Here is a 16,597-nt window from a genome sequence, read left to right as displayed (position 1 = left end):
GTTGTACAATTAATGGCGCTTAGGCGTAGATGATATATTAATAAAATATACTTAGTGTTATCGAGACATACTGAGGAATAGCAGAGACTTGGATATGATTAACCTATCACCTACACTTGAGGTACAGGCTTGATTAACATCATTGAGCTCATCGTTAAGGTGCTATTCCAGTATTGTAGAGCCACACGATACTGATGTGAGTGTACAGGGAGGACAGCAGTGAGTCAGAACTTGTATCGATGATGGAGACATACTAGAGTAGTCAAGGCACTGCAGTATTTGTAGTGCCAGTGCGATGTAATGGATAGCACAACCACCTAGTAAGAGGAGACCTGGATTCCTATCACAGCTCTGATACTACTTTTCATTTATTGCTTTGACCTAAATCATCATTGTAGATAAAGTTGGGACTCAGTATGTCTTAGGCATATCAAGTAACCCTAAGATACAGGCAGTATTAAGCCTATTTTGTTCATTGCCAAATGCCTTGGAAATCTAATGCCAGTTTAGAAGGGGAATGGCAATGAGTTGCGACCTGTATCGGTAAGGTAGACACATAATCTAGAGTAGTCCATGCACCTGTAATATGTATACTGACAGAGGGGCTTAACAGATAGTGCATCTCCTTAGTAAGCAGGAGACCTGGGTTCGGATTCTGGCGCTGTTACTAGTGTAAATTCCTTACTGTGGCCTACTGATTTTGCTTGCTGTACAATTGTTTGACTTGGCACAGTTTAGCTATTAAAAAGACCAATATATGCTAAACATTTTGCGATACATTTGACAAAGAGAAATGGTCATCCCAAAATACGCTAAAATTATTTTAAACATCGCTTGTATTCAGTTTTACTCCATTACTTGCTTTGGATGCTAGTCTCCAGGCCAAATTTTGATCGTTAAAAAAATTTCTGCAGAAATACATTCTTCTCTAAGTTTATAAAACCTGTCCTAATTAATCATTTATTACATTCTTTTTACATTATCCTACAGGAATACTATAACATCAGGCTATTATCCTACAACCACAAATAATTTTGTGTTATACTGTAAATAATAATAATAATAACACTAATAATGATTTAATTGTTATAAATAATAACTAAAATGGTAGTAACAGTAATGATATGTTCATTTGATTCACTTTTCCTTATGTCAACGACAAATTATATCTTATTGATACCACTGTAACTGCAATAATTAATTCTGTTAGAATTAACAGTGTTCACTGACAATTAAAAACAAATATTGATGTTATGATAACACTTTCTTTGATTCTTTCTTGGTTCTATATTTTTCTAAGTCCTGGGAACAATTTTATTAGTATAATATTTCTCAAGCTGATACTCGGTTTGTACATAAATGTGTTGTGACTGAGAAGTTTCGCAGTGAAATAGATGAGCTTTACACTTTTTCAACGTCTTCTCTATGATTAATTCTCAAGCATAGCACAAAAACATATAGGTACCCATTTCTGACCAATTACCTCTTCCACGAGACATTCGTATTTGGAAGTTAAACTTCAGTAATATATTTCTAGAATAATTATATGTGAAACTTGTGGGTTAGAATGTCCATAAGTGGTGTACAGAAATTTGGTGCTGCTGATCTCCTACATAATCTCACTGGAACGTGTACAACAATGAACACTGTCGTGAAATAAGATTACAAGAGAACTTCAACAGAAGTAAAATAAGGACAGCGTGGTGTTGAGACCGGCAATAAATGAATCGTCGCACTGGGGACCACAATAACAACAGCTACTCATACACAAAACATATGTAACAATACACACAATACTAATTTTCTTAACTAGAAGTGGCTCCTCTTTTATACAGTTGCCCCTCGTAAAGAAATTTATCAAACGGCAGTCTACGCAACAGGGACGTAGGTTCTGTCACTATCATCGGTGTTGGTCTTACCAACAATTCATATTACTAAAACACTATCCCAGAACTCAATACTTGTCTCAGGTAGCGCACCTAGAGATTTCCAAGCACAACAAAATTTGATTTTCAGTACTTTGTGTAATTATTTTCCGAATTTAACAGTTCAGACTCCTGTCATGACCTACTCACTAAAAGGTATAATGTTATGTTAAAATTGTAACGCAACAAGACAGTACTACAGCCAGAAACTGAGTGGTTTTCTTGAGGCAGCGTAACTGATGGCGCGCAAGTACGCAGAATTTTTCATCCAGTATATAGGAATGTGAGCACTTAGCGACTTCCAACAAAATTTACGCTTAATTTCAAACCCTAAAGAGATGTTTTCACAGTGATACAGAGCCCCCCCTCCCAACGCATACAAGATGAGGAATGGGAAAAAGTTTATCACTTACTAAACTTTTGCTGTTCTTCCAGTCAAACTTCATTATCAAGCACGATGCTTTAATTTATTACTTCTTTACTAGAAACTCTATTCATAGCTCAGTTTGCTAACAGTATCCGCACATAGCACTGACTGCAGCTGCAAAATTATATCGTTGTACAACACATGGTCCAAGACAAAACTTCATAAACTTTGAGACGCGGGAGAAACTATCTTTTGTTTAAAACAGAAAGCAAATAACCGAGACTATATTTATCTGTTGTTTCGTAACGAGAGCACTTTGCGACTTCCAACAAACTTTAAACATAATATTAACGTTACACAAACTTTCTCTCGCCTACACGCTTATAGTCAAACCTTTAAGAAGTTACGTCATTTGTAAAGTACTCAGCCGTTTGAAGCTGTTTTGTTCATGGGAATTCAGTTCTTCAAAAATTCGGTGGTTTATTGGACGCGCCGTAGTGAGTCTTTTTACCCATTTCTAACTTTGGCGATAAGAACCGGCCACAACGAAATCCGTCAGTGCTATGTGTTCTTTTATTTAATACATCATGCAAAATGTATTTATAACTGAACCCCTCTAATTCTTGTTTGATCTTCCTTTTAAATTCTTAAAAAACAGATCGTGTGAAATCGAACCTATAAGTTTTCGTAATAGAGACTAAGCTTTTAATTACGTAAATAACAGACGTGATGTAATTTAAGTTAACTCGCTCTTAACTGCAGCACTGTTTAAGTACTGTGTCTTGCAGAATAGGCAACTCGTCTGTTCGTTCCTGTGCCAAGATGGCCGATGTGTTCTCACAAAAAAACAATATTCGTGACGGACACGGTTTCCAGAACCGCTAACGTTTGTCCTTTGTCAGTGGAATATCAGAGTTTGAGCTGTACGTAAAAGAAGATAAACACTTTTACCTAATGCATTCTACGTGCTTTTAATTGATGTTGACCATGTAGAATACAACCGAAATTTTCTTTATAATCAAGGTGATCAGAAATTATCCCTGAGTTCGCTACCAAAGCGTGATGATGATAAGAGGTCAAGTTTATGAATTTGGAACACATGCAAATCACTCTTCACTTCACTTCCTACCTAAGTTCAGTCCTTACAACTTGGTTTCACCCTCAATATAGCAACACACAGTTTGTAGGCTGAGAGAGGACTGGTATTACCTGTTTGACAATCACTCTGCAGAGAAAGTCGTTTTACGAAGATTTCTGTCCACAGCTCTCATGGAGCAATTAACTTTAATGTTTCAGACATAATTTAGCTTTTACTGAAATAAATTTTTTTTTGTCAGACTTACCTTTCACTTAGCGACGAGACGGATGCAAACTGTGAAAGTTCTGAATTTACGTAAGAATTTGTATCAATTACTGAAAAATTGTGACGTTACTTTTGAGCAAAATTAGCAAGATAGCAAAGCAGTCACTATGTTTATGCGAAACAATAATACATCTTGAAGCTGAGAAACAATTATTTAAAATTTACAAGAAATCAAACTTTGTCATAACGTTTTTGATTATATTAGGATGTTTTAAATAGTATACATTTACAGTGGAATCTTTTGTATGAAACGTATGACTGGGAAACGATCATTTAGACAAACAATGTGTACAGTAGAATCGTAGAAGAGGAAATTTGTTGCTGTGAACACGCCATTATGTCAGACATGTGATCAAAATCACCAATGTCACCCATTTCAGCAGCGGTTGTAATGTATGTTTATCAAACTTTGTCTAAACCTCCTAGCGATATTAGGACTTTCAGCTTCCCATGATGAAGCTTGTAGGTTCGAAGGATCGTATGTGCTACAGGCTACGAAAGACGTGGTTGATGAATCAGCCAATCCATTCAGCCAGTTGATCTTCGACCATGCTGAGTTCGCTAGCGGGAAAAAGACACACTACACGACATGGGAGGAGTAATGGCCATCACATCTCGAAGCACTGTGGCCAGAGGGACATGTAATTTGCATGAAAGCCCTCTTATCATCAATCATAGCTGTAAAAACTGCCACTGTTGTAGTTAAGCCGTTTCTCTGCCCACCAATGGAGGATTAAAAACTGTAAAATTGTTTGACATAAATATGAGCCTTGCACAGCACATCGTACCACCTGCCTGGGTGTATGGGATGAACAGGCAGTCATCATCAGTTATTAGTATCCAGTTGGAAGCGATTCATGGACTGAGGACACAAGCTGAGAAATGGAAATACTCCAAGACTGTGTGCCTTCCATTGATCAATGAACTTGTAGGTTATCAAGCGTACTCCACAGCACATGTATCCATCATCACTGAAATTGGAGAAACCAAGGAAAGTATCCATAAGACGTATTGTCACTTTTGCGACACATTCTTCCGGAAGGCTCATGATGTGGTTGTCTTCATTTCAGAGTTGAGCAACTTTGTTGTGAGACGAAGAGGTTTCCACTCTTGATGACATTCATTGATGCCATGCGTACCATTAGAGCTGATATGAGAGATTTTGCAACGAAACGTATTGATAAGATACAGTCTGGACATACTTACACCAGCGTTTTATCTGTTTCAGCAGAATCATCTCCTATAGACTTTTCATCAACGTGGTTTGTACCGACGTTAAGAGTCTGAGTTTGTGCTTGACACTGTTAAAATGAAGTCTAACATACGCTACGCCGCCGTGTGAAATGGAAAATCTCTCTCTAGTTTTCTAATACATGATGTAAGACTTGCTTTATTTGTATTTCCCGGAATGGCTGCAATTCTGGAAATTATGTTTCCCCAACCGGACGACACATTTGCGGTCTTCAATTCCGGTATATACCGTTCTGAATACCTGATACACTTTTCGTGAGATTAGTCAGACTACTACACAGTTTTAAAACAGTATCTCTATAAAGAAGTCAGTTTTAAAATTTAAAATACAAGATGGCTTGCGATAAAGTGTTGAATCTGTTCTCGAAATGAACGGAACCCGAGTGTCTTCTCGCAGTTCTAACTGTGACGTCTCATCCGTCTCAACTACCATCACATGCGCACCTAGCGTGAAAAACATAATTTGCTTCGTAAAATTAGGTACTCGAAGATTGAAAATATAAGTATTACACCTAACGTCAAACATCTGAACATTTGTTGTACGGTTAAAAGTTTGTTACGTACCCGGAACCAAGCGGAAAAATTCCGTATATATTCCAGGTTGAAATGAAATTACTGAGAAACAATACGATTAATTTCTAAAAAACGGGTTCGGGGAAATATCTACTTCATAACCTCGATTCGGCCAGACGTATTAGGTTGATATTGATTGCTGAGTCGCTCAGTTTTCAAACACCAAGTAGGAGAATATGGGCATTACAAAGGAAATTGGATGGAAACAAAATTAAAGTAGAGAACAGCACTCATATAACAGGAAATAGGATTGCATCACATTTACTGCCCTCATGAAGAACAACAAAGTATAAAAATCATACAAGATACATCAGACGCAAACTTACATTCCTCAAAAAGAACACTAATGAACACTCTGATTTCTCAAGAATTTTCTCCATATTCGAAATTTCAGCTACTCTTAAAACTATACAACCCGTTAAGGCACCTGGAAATGACGGAATCCAAATAGAATTTCCTCTGTTTAGCGGGAACTGCGCAAAAATGTAGAGGGAGGATTTATTCTCTCAGACTTTGATATCTGGTTCAGTGCCACAAAAAATGAAACAGCCAAAACTCATAGAAATACTGAAGCCCCGCAGGGCGTCAGACCAGTCTAAGGACTATCTCCCAATTGCATTACTGAGAACTATTTATAGCCTCCTCGAAAGAATCCTATACAGGCAGATTAGACGAGTAATCTTTCAGAACCCTTCTATTGAGCAAGCTCTATTCCGACCAGGATAGAGCTACGCTGATCAAATGTTATCTTGAACAACATTTATTGAAGCAGGATACCGAATAGAATAGAAAAACAGCAGTTGCTTTCGTTGATCTAACTGCAGCATTGCTTTCGTTGATCTAACTGCAGCATATTACACGGTTTCGAGGCATGGTTTGCTTTATAAATTATTAGTTCTTGTCCCATGCAAACGGATAACAACTAACTGACGACATGTCAGCTTTAAGGTCATTTACATCAACTTCAGAAAAAGACACTTGCTGCGCAAAAGAATTGAATATGGTTTACCACAGGGATCTGCCCTTGATTCACTTTTGTTTAATTTATGTAAATCTGATATTCCTCCAACATCGTGCAGAAAAATTGGCTATGCAGGCGACTGGTCAGTTGCTAACCAACACAAAAAAGGCAAAGGTCCCGAGCTCGATTCTCTGTCCGGCACACAGTTTTAATCTGCCAGGAAGTTTCATATCAGCGCGCACTCTGCTGTAGAGTGAAAATCTTATTCTGAATACAAAACAGTTGAAACAGCTGAAGAAATTGTAACTCATGATCCAGTCACCTGAGGCCACTATTTCCATATATGGAGGTTACGACCAATCTTATATAAAATACGAGTTTCATGTTTTCATCTGTCCAATAGACTGGCATACAGAGCCCTCGATGTCTGTTTTGAGGAGGACAAACTTCATCATTATGTGCACCCAAAATATATTGTGATCAAATTTGGTGGGATACTTTCCTTTAAGGAGTACTTGACACTATCATCGGCTAAACTCAAAACCAAAAACAACATTCTCCATAAACTCTGTGGCTCTCGTTGAGGCTCGTCAGCAGACACTGTCTGGGTATGAGCGGCCGGATTGGTACAGTCAGCAGCAAAATACTGTACTCCTGTGTGGCTTAACAGTCTGCCTGTAAAAAAGATTAACTAGGCCCTACACATTGTTATTGGGTCAATGAGGTTGCTCGTACATATTGGTTACCTATCGTGAGCCTGTTTCTACCTCCTGATGCTGCACGGAAGAGCGCGCTACTGCGCGAGTACCAGAATATCGCTAGTAACACTGACCTTCCAATACTGGACGACGTATTCCCTGCGGAGTGAAAAAGAAAAGATCAAGAAATATCACTCTCATAGTATCCGGGACTCTCATGGTCTATGAATGCAAACGCTACTGGCAACAAAACTGTTCTCTACAATGCCTGAAGCTGCCTTGCATCCAGAAGAAACCCGCTTTATTCGTCCTGCCTCGGGCAAATAAGACTACCTTGGAGCGCAACCGAATGGGCCACGGGCGATGTCCAGACACTCTACAAGTGGGGCAAATCTTCATTACCAGCGTGTGACTGTGGCGCGGAACGAAAGCTCATGTTATATCGACATGTGCCTCACGTGCCTACAAGAGTCCTTTCCAAGATTTCCTGACACAGCGACGAGTGATGTTACAAAATACGCCTCTCGAATAGCCCTCCTCACATTACATTTCGCTTTGCGTATTATTTGTTTGTCTGCAAGGCTTTGGCTATGTTTATGCTTGCTGTAAAGTTCCCTTTGCTTCCGCAGCAGTTTTTTAACTCGGTTGTTGTACCAATGTGGCTCATTTACATCTCTTACTATCTTGCTTGGCACATACTCACCTAGCGCATATTGTACGATGGTTCTGAACTTTGTCCACTGATCTTCAACACTATCTGTACTTGAGACAAAACTTTTATGTTGAGCGGCCAAGTATTCTGAAATCTGCTTTTTGTCACTTTTGCTAAACAGAAAAATCTTGCTACCTTTTTTAATATTTGTATTTACGGCTGAAATCATCGATGCAGTAACCGCTTTATGATCGCTGATTCCCTGTTCTGCGTTAACTGTTTCAAATAGTTCGTGTCTGTTTGTCACCAGAAGGTCTAATATGTTATCGTCACGAGTCGGTTCTTTGTTTCACTGCTCCAGGTAGTTTTCAGATAACGTACTTAAAAATATTTCACTGGATTCCTTGTTCCTGCCACACGTTATAAACGTTTGAGTCTCCCAGTCTACATCCGGCATATTAAAATCCCCACGCAGAACTATAACATGGTCGGGAAATTTACTCGAATTTTTTTCAAAATTTTCCTTCAGGTGCTCTGCCACAACAGCTGCTGAGCCAGGGGACCTATTACATCCAATTACCATGTCTGAGCCTGCTTTAACCGTGACTTTCACCCAAATTATTTCACATTTCGGATCACCGTCAATTTCTTTCGATACTATTGCACTTCTTATCGCTATAAACACTCCTCCTCCTTCACTGCCCAGCCTGTCTCTGCGGTATACATTCCAATCTGAGTTTACAACTTCATTACTGTTTACATTTTGTTTCAGCCAACTATCTGTCCCTAGTACTATGTGGGAGCTGTTGCCGTTTGTTAATGAGAGCATTTCTGGAACCTTTCTATAGACGCTCCTGCAGTTTACTATTGGCACATTAATATTGTTATTCCCTGTTGCGTTTTGCCTACTAGTACCTTGTCGCGTCTCAGGAGGCGTCTTGTCGGGCCTAGGGAGGGAGTTCTCTAACCTAAAAAACCTATATGTGCACTCCACACGTACTCAGCTACCCTTGTAGCCGCTTCCTGCGTGTAGTGCACGCCTGACCTATTCAGGGGGACCCTACATTTCTTTACCCGATAGCGGAGGTCGAGAAATTTGCACCCCAGATCTCCGTAGAATCGTCTGAGCCTCTGGTTTAAGTCTTCCACACGGCTCCAAACCAGAGGACCGCGATCGATTCTGGGAACGATACTACTCAGATTCCACCCCGCGAGCGAGGCTTTGCGCCTTCACCAACTCCACCAACCGCCTGTATGAACTGAGGATGACCTCTGAACCCAGACGGCAGGAGTCATTGGTCCAGACATGAGCAACAATTTGCAGTCGGATGCACCCAGTGCTCTCTATTGCCGCCGGCAGGGCCTCCTCCACATCTTGGATGAGACCCTCCGGCAAGCAGAGAGAGTGAACACTGGCCTTCTTCCCCGACATTTCCGCGATCCCCCTAAGGGGCTCCATCACCAGCCTAGCGTTGGAGCTCCCAATCACTAATAAACCCCTCCCCCTGTGTGCCCGCTCGGACCTTGCTGAAGGAGCGGCCACATGTCCACTCACAGGCAGAGCGGGCGATGCCACAAGGCCAGCCTCTCCACATTGACCCTTCGCCTGGTGCGCCGCGAACGCCGCTGAACCCGCCACTGCCCTTTGGGAGAGGGTAGCTTAACCGCGCCCGGTACCCTCGAAGATCTCTCGACAGCAGGGACTGTGGGTGAAACTTGTAACACCTGGGGTGTACCATGTGACGCATCGGACTCCCCACTGCCGCTACACTCCGAGGCAGCAGCCTGAAGACGGCTGACCGCGACCATCAACACGTTCAGCTGTTCGCGAACAGTGGCCAGCTCCTCCCGCGTCCGTACACAGCAGTCACACATCCTATCCATTCTAAGAAATCAACAGTTTACTGTAGACAGTTAATCAACTTTTAACTAGACTGCTAATTCACTAAAGGCGGCTGATAGCAGACTAAACTGTGGCTACTAGACAGTTCTTGTTGAAAACAATGAAAATGAGCACTACCTGTCTCTGAACTGTATTCAAAACAAATGCTAGCACTACTGGTACTACAACTGACTAAAGGGACTCTCTCTGACTGTGTTCAAAACAGACACGAAATCTATGGAACATTATTACTAGTACTCGAAAATTAAAGCTTCCTAAAAGCAAAAACACACGGAAGAAGTGACAAGTAAGAATAATACAGTTAATACTTAAAGTAGCTCGCTGCACAGCAGAGCCGGCCGGTGTGGTCATGCGGTTCTAGGCGCTACAGTCTGGAACCGCACGGCCGCTACGGTCGCAGGTTCGAATCCTGCCTTGTGCATGGATGTGTGTGATGTCCTTAGGTTAGTTAGGTTTAAGTAGTTCTAAGTTCTAGGGGACTGATGTTGAGTCCCATAGTTCTCAGAGCCATTTGAACCATTTTTTGTTTTTTTTTTTTTGTTTTGCACAGCAGATGTGAAGCAGACGGTAGTTACGACGACACTGACACTACTGGCACTATTTCCTGGCCAGTGCTGACAAAACTCTACCATCTGGTGAGCAAGATGTGTGAGACAGGCGAAATACCCTCACACTTCAAGAAGAATATAATAATTCCAATCCCAAAGAAAGCAGCTGTCGACAAATGTGAAAGTTACCGAACTATCTGTTTAATAAGCAACGGATGCAAAATACTAACACGAATTCTGTACCGACGAATGGAAAAACTGGTAAAAGCGGACCTCGGGGAAGATCAGTTAGGATTCCGTAGAAATGTTGGAACACGTGAGGCAATTCTGACCTTACGACTTTTCTTTCAAAATAGATTGAGGAAAGGCAAACCTACGTTTCTCGCATTTGTAGACTTAGAGAAAGCTTTTGACAATGTTGACGGGAATACTCTCTTTCAAATTCTGAAGGTGGCAGGGGTAAAATTCAGGGAGCGGAAGCCTATTTACAATTTGTACAGAAACCAGATGGCACTTATGAGTACAGGGGTTTGAAAGGGATGTAGTAGTTGGGAAGGGAGTGTGACAGGCTTGCAGCCTATCCCCGATGTTATTCAATCTGTGTATTGAGCCAGCAGTAAAGGAAACAAAAGAACAATTCGGAGTAGGAATTAAAATCCATGGAGAAGAAATAAAAACTTCGAGGCTCGCCCGTAATTTTGTAATTGTGTCAGAGACGACAAAGTACCTAGAAGAGCAGCTGAACGGAATGGACAGTCTCTGGAAAGGAGGATATAGGATGAACATCACCAAAAGCAAAACGAGGATAATGGAATGTAGTCGAATTAAATCGGATAAAGCTGAGGGTATTAGATTAGGAAATGAGACGCTTAAAGTAGTAAATGAGTTTTGCTATTTGGGGAGCAAAATAACTGATGATGGTCGAAATAGAGAGGATATAAAATGTAGACTTCCAACGGCAAGGAAAGCGTTTCTGAAGAAGAGAAATTTGCTAACGTCGAGTACAGACTTAAGTGTCAGGAAGTCGTTTCTGAAAGTATTTCTATGGAGTGTGGCCATATATGGAAGTGAAACGTGGACGATAAACAGTTTGGACAGTAAGAGAATAGAATATTTCGAAATGTGGTAATACAGAAGAATGCTGAAGATTAGATGGGTAGATCACATAACCAATAAGGGGGTATTGAATAGAATAAGGGAGAAGAGAAATTTATGACACACCTTGACTAGACGAAGGGAGCTGTTGGTAGGAAGCGTTCTGATGCATCAAGGGATCACCAATTTAGCATTGGAGGGCAGCGTGGAGGGTAAAAATCGTAGAGGGAGACCAGGAAATGAATACACTAAGAAGATTCAGAAGTATGTAGGTTGCAGTAGGTACTGGGAGATGAAAAAGCTTGCACAGGATATAGTAGCATAGAGAGCTGCATCAAACCAGTCTCTGGACTGAAGACCACAACACCAACAACAACAACAACAGTAATGTGACTAATCTCACGAAAAGTGTATCAGATATTCAGACCAGCACATACCGGAATAGAAGACCGCAAATGTTTCGTTCGTGTTGGGAAACATGACTTCCAGAATTGCGGCCATTCCGGTAATACATAAAAAGTGAGTATTACATCATTAATTGGAAAACTAGAGAGAGATTTTCCATTTCACACGGTGGTGTAGCCTATGGTAGACTTCCTTTTAACAGAATGAAGCACAAACGCAGACGCTTAACGACGGTACAAACCACATTGACGAAAAGTAACTAGGAGATGGACTCTGCTGAAACAGAGGAGTTATGTAGTAGATGCGTGCTACAAATTCTAATTTTCAAGTTAATAATAGACCTATTTAAGAATTAATAAAATGGCGCTATTAAAAGTGCTTTTCAGAAAACTGCGTCTGAGCTTACATTCGCAATTCACACATTTAAACATCATCTTAGCTACGCCACCAATGACAGCAGTGTGAAAGTATCGTCTCAGCTATTCCCAGTTTTGACAAATGAAGATAAGATCTCCTGTGATAAAACAAAATGTGAGGCATTGATTGCTGTTCTTTTTGGACCAAACAGCGTCAATAATTTATCGCAAAACTTAAAGGTTAACAAATATTTCGGTGGAGGATTTGACACTTCCAACATAGATAATCAAAAGTGTTATACTATTTGTGTAAGATACTTTGACGTGCAAGCAGGTGTGTCCGACAGAATTATAGATTTCTCTGGTGAGTCTAGTGAACCTGCAGTATCTTAGCAAGTCTTCAGAAGGATCCCATAACGCGAGTTGAATTCGTCCCAGGTTCCAAGTTTTACTGTGGACAACACAAATGCAAACTGTGGGAAGAAAAACTGTTTGTTACGTTCACTTAAAAAGGGAAATACGTTGTGTAGTGAAATTTAATTGCTGTCCACATACAGTCCATAAATCTGTAAATCTGGTGTGAATGTTATGTCCTTAGATAATAAAATTACAGTAATCAAGTCTTTCAACTATTTATCAAATTCAGCTAGAGGGGTATCGCAGCTCAAATATTTCTTTCAATTTCTTAATATGGAATACATTGCCTTATTGAGACATGGACCTACAAGATGCTTAAGCTTAACGCCTGCCGTAGAACGTTTGTTGAAAAATCTTCCTGCCATTACATCGTATTTTTCTAGTGTAGATGAATGACCCTAATTCATTAAAATGAACTGTATGAATGCGTCTGGTTCAGAAAAACAATAATTCATTTTAGTGAAATTATATCTTCATTTTTCTCTGCATTTAAATGACACTTTCCAAGGGTATACTCAACTCAGAAGAAAATGAACTGACAATTTGTGAACCTTACTGTATGATGGGAAAATAAAAATGGAGTTTGGACATGGGTTAATTAACTGTTATTTTCGTTATGAGTTGCAAACAGCTACTAGATAAATTAGAGGATCTAATACAAAGTCAAAGGCGAACACAACTATAAGAATACAGACACACATAAATGTAGTGTGTCTGAAATATTTGAATGAATGTAGGGATCTCAATGATAACCAAGTTCCATCATTAATGAATAATACATCACTTGAAAACAAAGACGATGAGTTTCAAAATACAGGGTATACATAAAGTGTGGGAACACATTCAGTTATTTATTGCACAAGAACTAAACACTGTAGAAGTGCCGTACATATTGCATTTTGAAGAGAAACTCTGAAAGTTTATTTTACAAACATTCGATATGCAATCCATGAGTGACCCGGAAGACGTCAGTACGGTAATCGATTTCTTTCCATACCCGTCCCAGATGGCATCGTCGACTGTGGCAGTCGCTTCCCGTATTCTCTCCCGGAGCTCTGCTACATCAGATCTTTAATGAGCCCTCACGAAAAAAAGTGACATGTAGTGAGATCATGTGATCGGGGAGTCAATTTCATGAAACAACTCTCCACTTCTGTAGCACGGCCGATCCATCGATACGGCAGCTCCGTGTTCAGGTACCCACGAACTTCCCGATGAAAATTGGGGGTGAGCCCCATTCTGCTGAAAGATGAACAGAGAGTCCGATTGCATTTGAGGCACCTTTCTTTGGACTCCTTATGAATGTCTCTCGTACGCGCTCCACACTCACTTCACTCCCACTGGGACGTCCGTCTCTCTCTGCTGGGCACAAGACACCCGTCGTAACGAATTTGTTGTACCAGTGGTAAATGGCCTTCCTTGTTGGTGGCTTCTTACCGTACTTGGTTCTAAACATCCGTTGAACAGCTGTAGCACACTTGTTTTTGTCGAACTGCAACACACAGAAAGTTCGTTCCGCACCTGAACTCGCCATGTTTGCGACTAACGCTGTCTATCGACAAATCACCAAACTACGCTGTGGCGGTAAACATGAAAAAAAAAGAACTTTCAGGGTTTCTCTTCAAAATGTTATATGTATAATATCTGTACAATGTTTTGTTCTTGTGCAAGAAAGAACTGAAAGTGTTCCCGCACTTTATGTACAGCCTGTATTTTGAAATTAGCCGAATCACTTTATATTGCTGATTTACTTAGTGTAGATAATATGAATTCAGACACTGATATGGTTTGTGACTTATTTTATGGGGTGGGGGATGAACATTTGAAAGCAAAGTTAGCCAGAATCTCAGTACCACAGAAATGGGTCTACAAAATACAGCTGATTAGTGCATCAGAAATATGGAATGTTTTAGTTCCACAGGTAGAGGTTTGTCCACTATAAACATTAAATACAGTGATGAGCGAAAAAGATATTTAGTTGATCTAATGATAATGAATTTACACTTTCTTCAAATTTGATTTAAGTTACAGTGATTTTTATAATACTGTCCTGAGAAATGCATGCTCAACTGAGAAGTACTCTTCTTAATTGTGTTGTGAAGAAATATATATATATATATATATATATATATATATATATATATATATATATATATATATATAATTTTACAAAACCTAGTGGCCCCATTTTTTCTCACTGTAATCTGGGAACCTTACATTTAAGAGTGTGAAATAGTATTCCTAGTAGCGATTCTACCCAGGGATTTATTCAATTTTTCTCTGTGGACCATTCGTTTATCAGGGTGTAACGTTTGTAAATGGAGATATTTTTTTGATGACTGAGGACGGTGTACTGAAAAACATTACATCAGTATTTTAAGTCACTTACAAACTGATATTTGTAGTTATTACAAGAGGTATATTTTTATGTTTGGTAGTACCTCCAAGAACTAATGGTCACAGCAAGGCATTAATGGTTATTTTCTCCTGTACAGCAGGTCATGTATTGAAGAGTGGCAGTATGGATACTAAAATATGAGTCTGTACTGGCAGGTGTCGTCCACTTAGTGGGGCAGTTACAACCATGCAGAAAACATTGGGCTGTGGAGTATGTGATGTGTTTGTGTGAGGAGTGATCGACAAAGAGAAAAAAAAAACAACCAACACTCTGGTGTGTGTACATATCACCCTACGACATATACAAATATCTGCCCTTATACCTGTTGCACCAAATACAATGCATCCCATTTAACGATTCAAAATACAGAAGCAAAAATTCCTACAATAAAACTTATACTGTAAGTAAGTGTTAATTTGATGAATAACTAATATTGTCTTATTATTGGCAACTGAGTTATCGAAGGAAGCCTGGCTTTTAATGTACTTTTGGTCATATTTTTAATGGAATTTAATAGCAAACATTCGAAGATGTACAGGTACAATAGTTAACAATATTTACAAAGAAACTTTCTGCAAAACTACTATCAAAAAATTTGAAGGCAATTTATAGAGTATGAACTGAATGGAAATACCACACTGAAGAGTCACATCTGTTTCATGCGCACATTATGTAACAGGAAAATCTGGTCTGTACAGGAAGAATAGTCATATAGACGACGTTGTTAATTTTTATTTTAATACTATGAAAAAGCGTAATTACATTTCAAAGCAAAGTGTGCAGTGGTAGGAGTTGTTACATAGTGTCTCTGAGTGAGTGACTAATTGTGCTAAAAGAAAGCTAGTGAACCATGCATTTGTTGTCTTATTTGCGAAACTGTACAAGTATTATAACATATGTGACACTCGTACCAATAAGAGCAACAAATAAACGTACATCTAAGTCAAGGAAGCCTGCAGCGGAAAAACGCAGATTCTCCACTGCCAATTGGAGAGAACGTGACGTAACACTGGGTCCCAGCAGGGACTGAATCTTGTCCAGCACCAGGCCAACTCTGACCGCTCTATCCTGAGCAGACGAGCACGCCCAGCACTGAGCTAGCAGGAAGCTGGCTTCAACCACCAACAGAACACCGATCGCAGCGGCAAGGGCACGTAATCCGAACGAGAGGTATTGCCAGTTGTTCGCCAAGAGCACGGAGCTGTAACTGGTGCAGACGAGCTGGAGCAGGCGGTTGAGAAAGGACAGCGACAGCGAGAGCCCAAAGTGTTGACCGCAGAGGCGGGCGACGCGGTGGAGGGCCAGCCTGGGGCGCTGCAGCCGCCACAGCCCGCCCTCCGCCACCCACCGCCGCCCTCCGGAGGTCGCCGCCTCCTCCAGCTCCGCCTCCCTGCGCAGCGTCGGCCGCACACTCCTCAGCAGCTGCCTGCGGATGGCGCCCATCCGGTCCCGCACAACCAGCACGATGCCAAAGAACTGTACTTGCCAAACTAAGTTATAGAGTGCAGAAAAAAAGACAATATTCTCCTTCCACTTCCCTTCAAAACTAACAGCTGCAGTATGTAAACAGAGACCAATAAAGAGTCCTAATAATACTGCAACAAAAATAAAAACCACTCTCCGTGTTTTGGTAAAAACCTTGCTTTACCCATATTGGCAGTGGAGAAGCAATTGATCTACTGTTT

The 16,597-nt window shown here is 40.4% G+C and overlaps 1 protein-coding gene across 1 annotated transcript; it reads right to left on the bottom strand.

Annotated features, from left to right (window-relative positions):
- Positions 1-15,776: 15,776 nt before the first annotated feature.
- LOC124610951 (putative gustatory receptor 2a) lies at positions 15,777-16,355 on the bottom strand. The gene has a single exon (XM_047140205.1). The coding sequence runs from the start codon at positions 16,353-16,355 to the stop codon at positions 15,777-15,779; it is 579 nt and encodes a 192-aa protein (XP_046996161.1).
- Positions 16,356-16,597: the final 242 nt, after the last annotated feature.

Source organism: Schistocerca americana, chromosome 1, assembly GCF_021461395.2.
Source record: "Schistocerca americana isolate TAMUIC-IGC-003095 chromosome 1, iqSchAmer2.1, whole genome shotgun sequence".
NCBI lineage: Eukaryota > Metazoa > Arthropoda > Insecta > Orthoptera > Acrididae > Schistocerca > Schistocerca americana.
The sequence above is the reverse complement of the archived record's forward strand: the minus strand, read 5'-3'. Positions and strand labels throughout refer to the sequence as shown.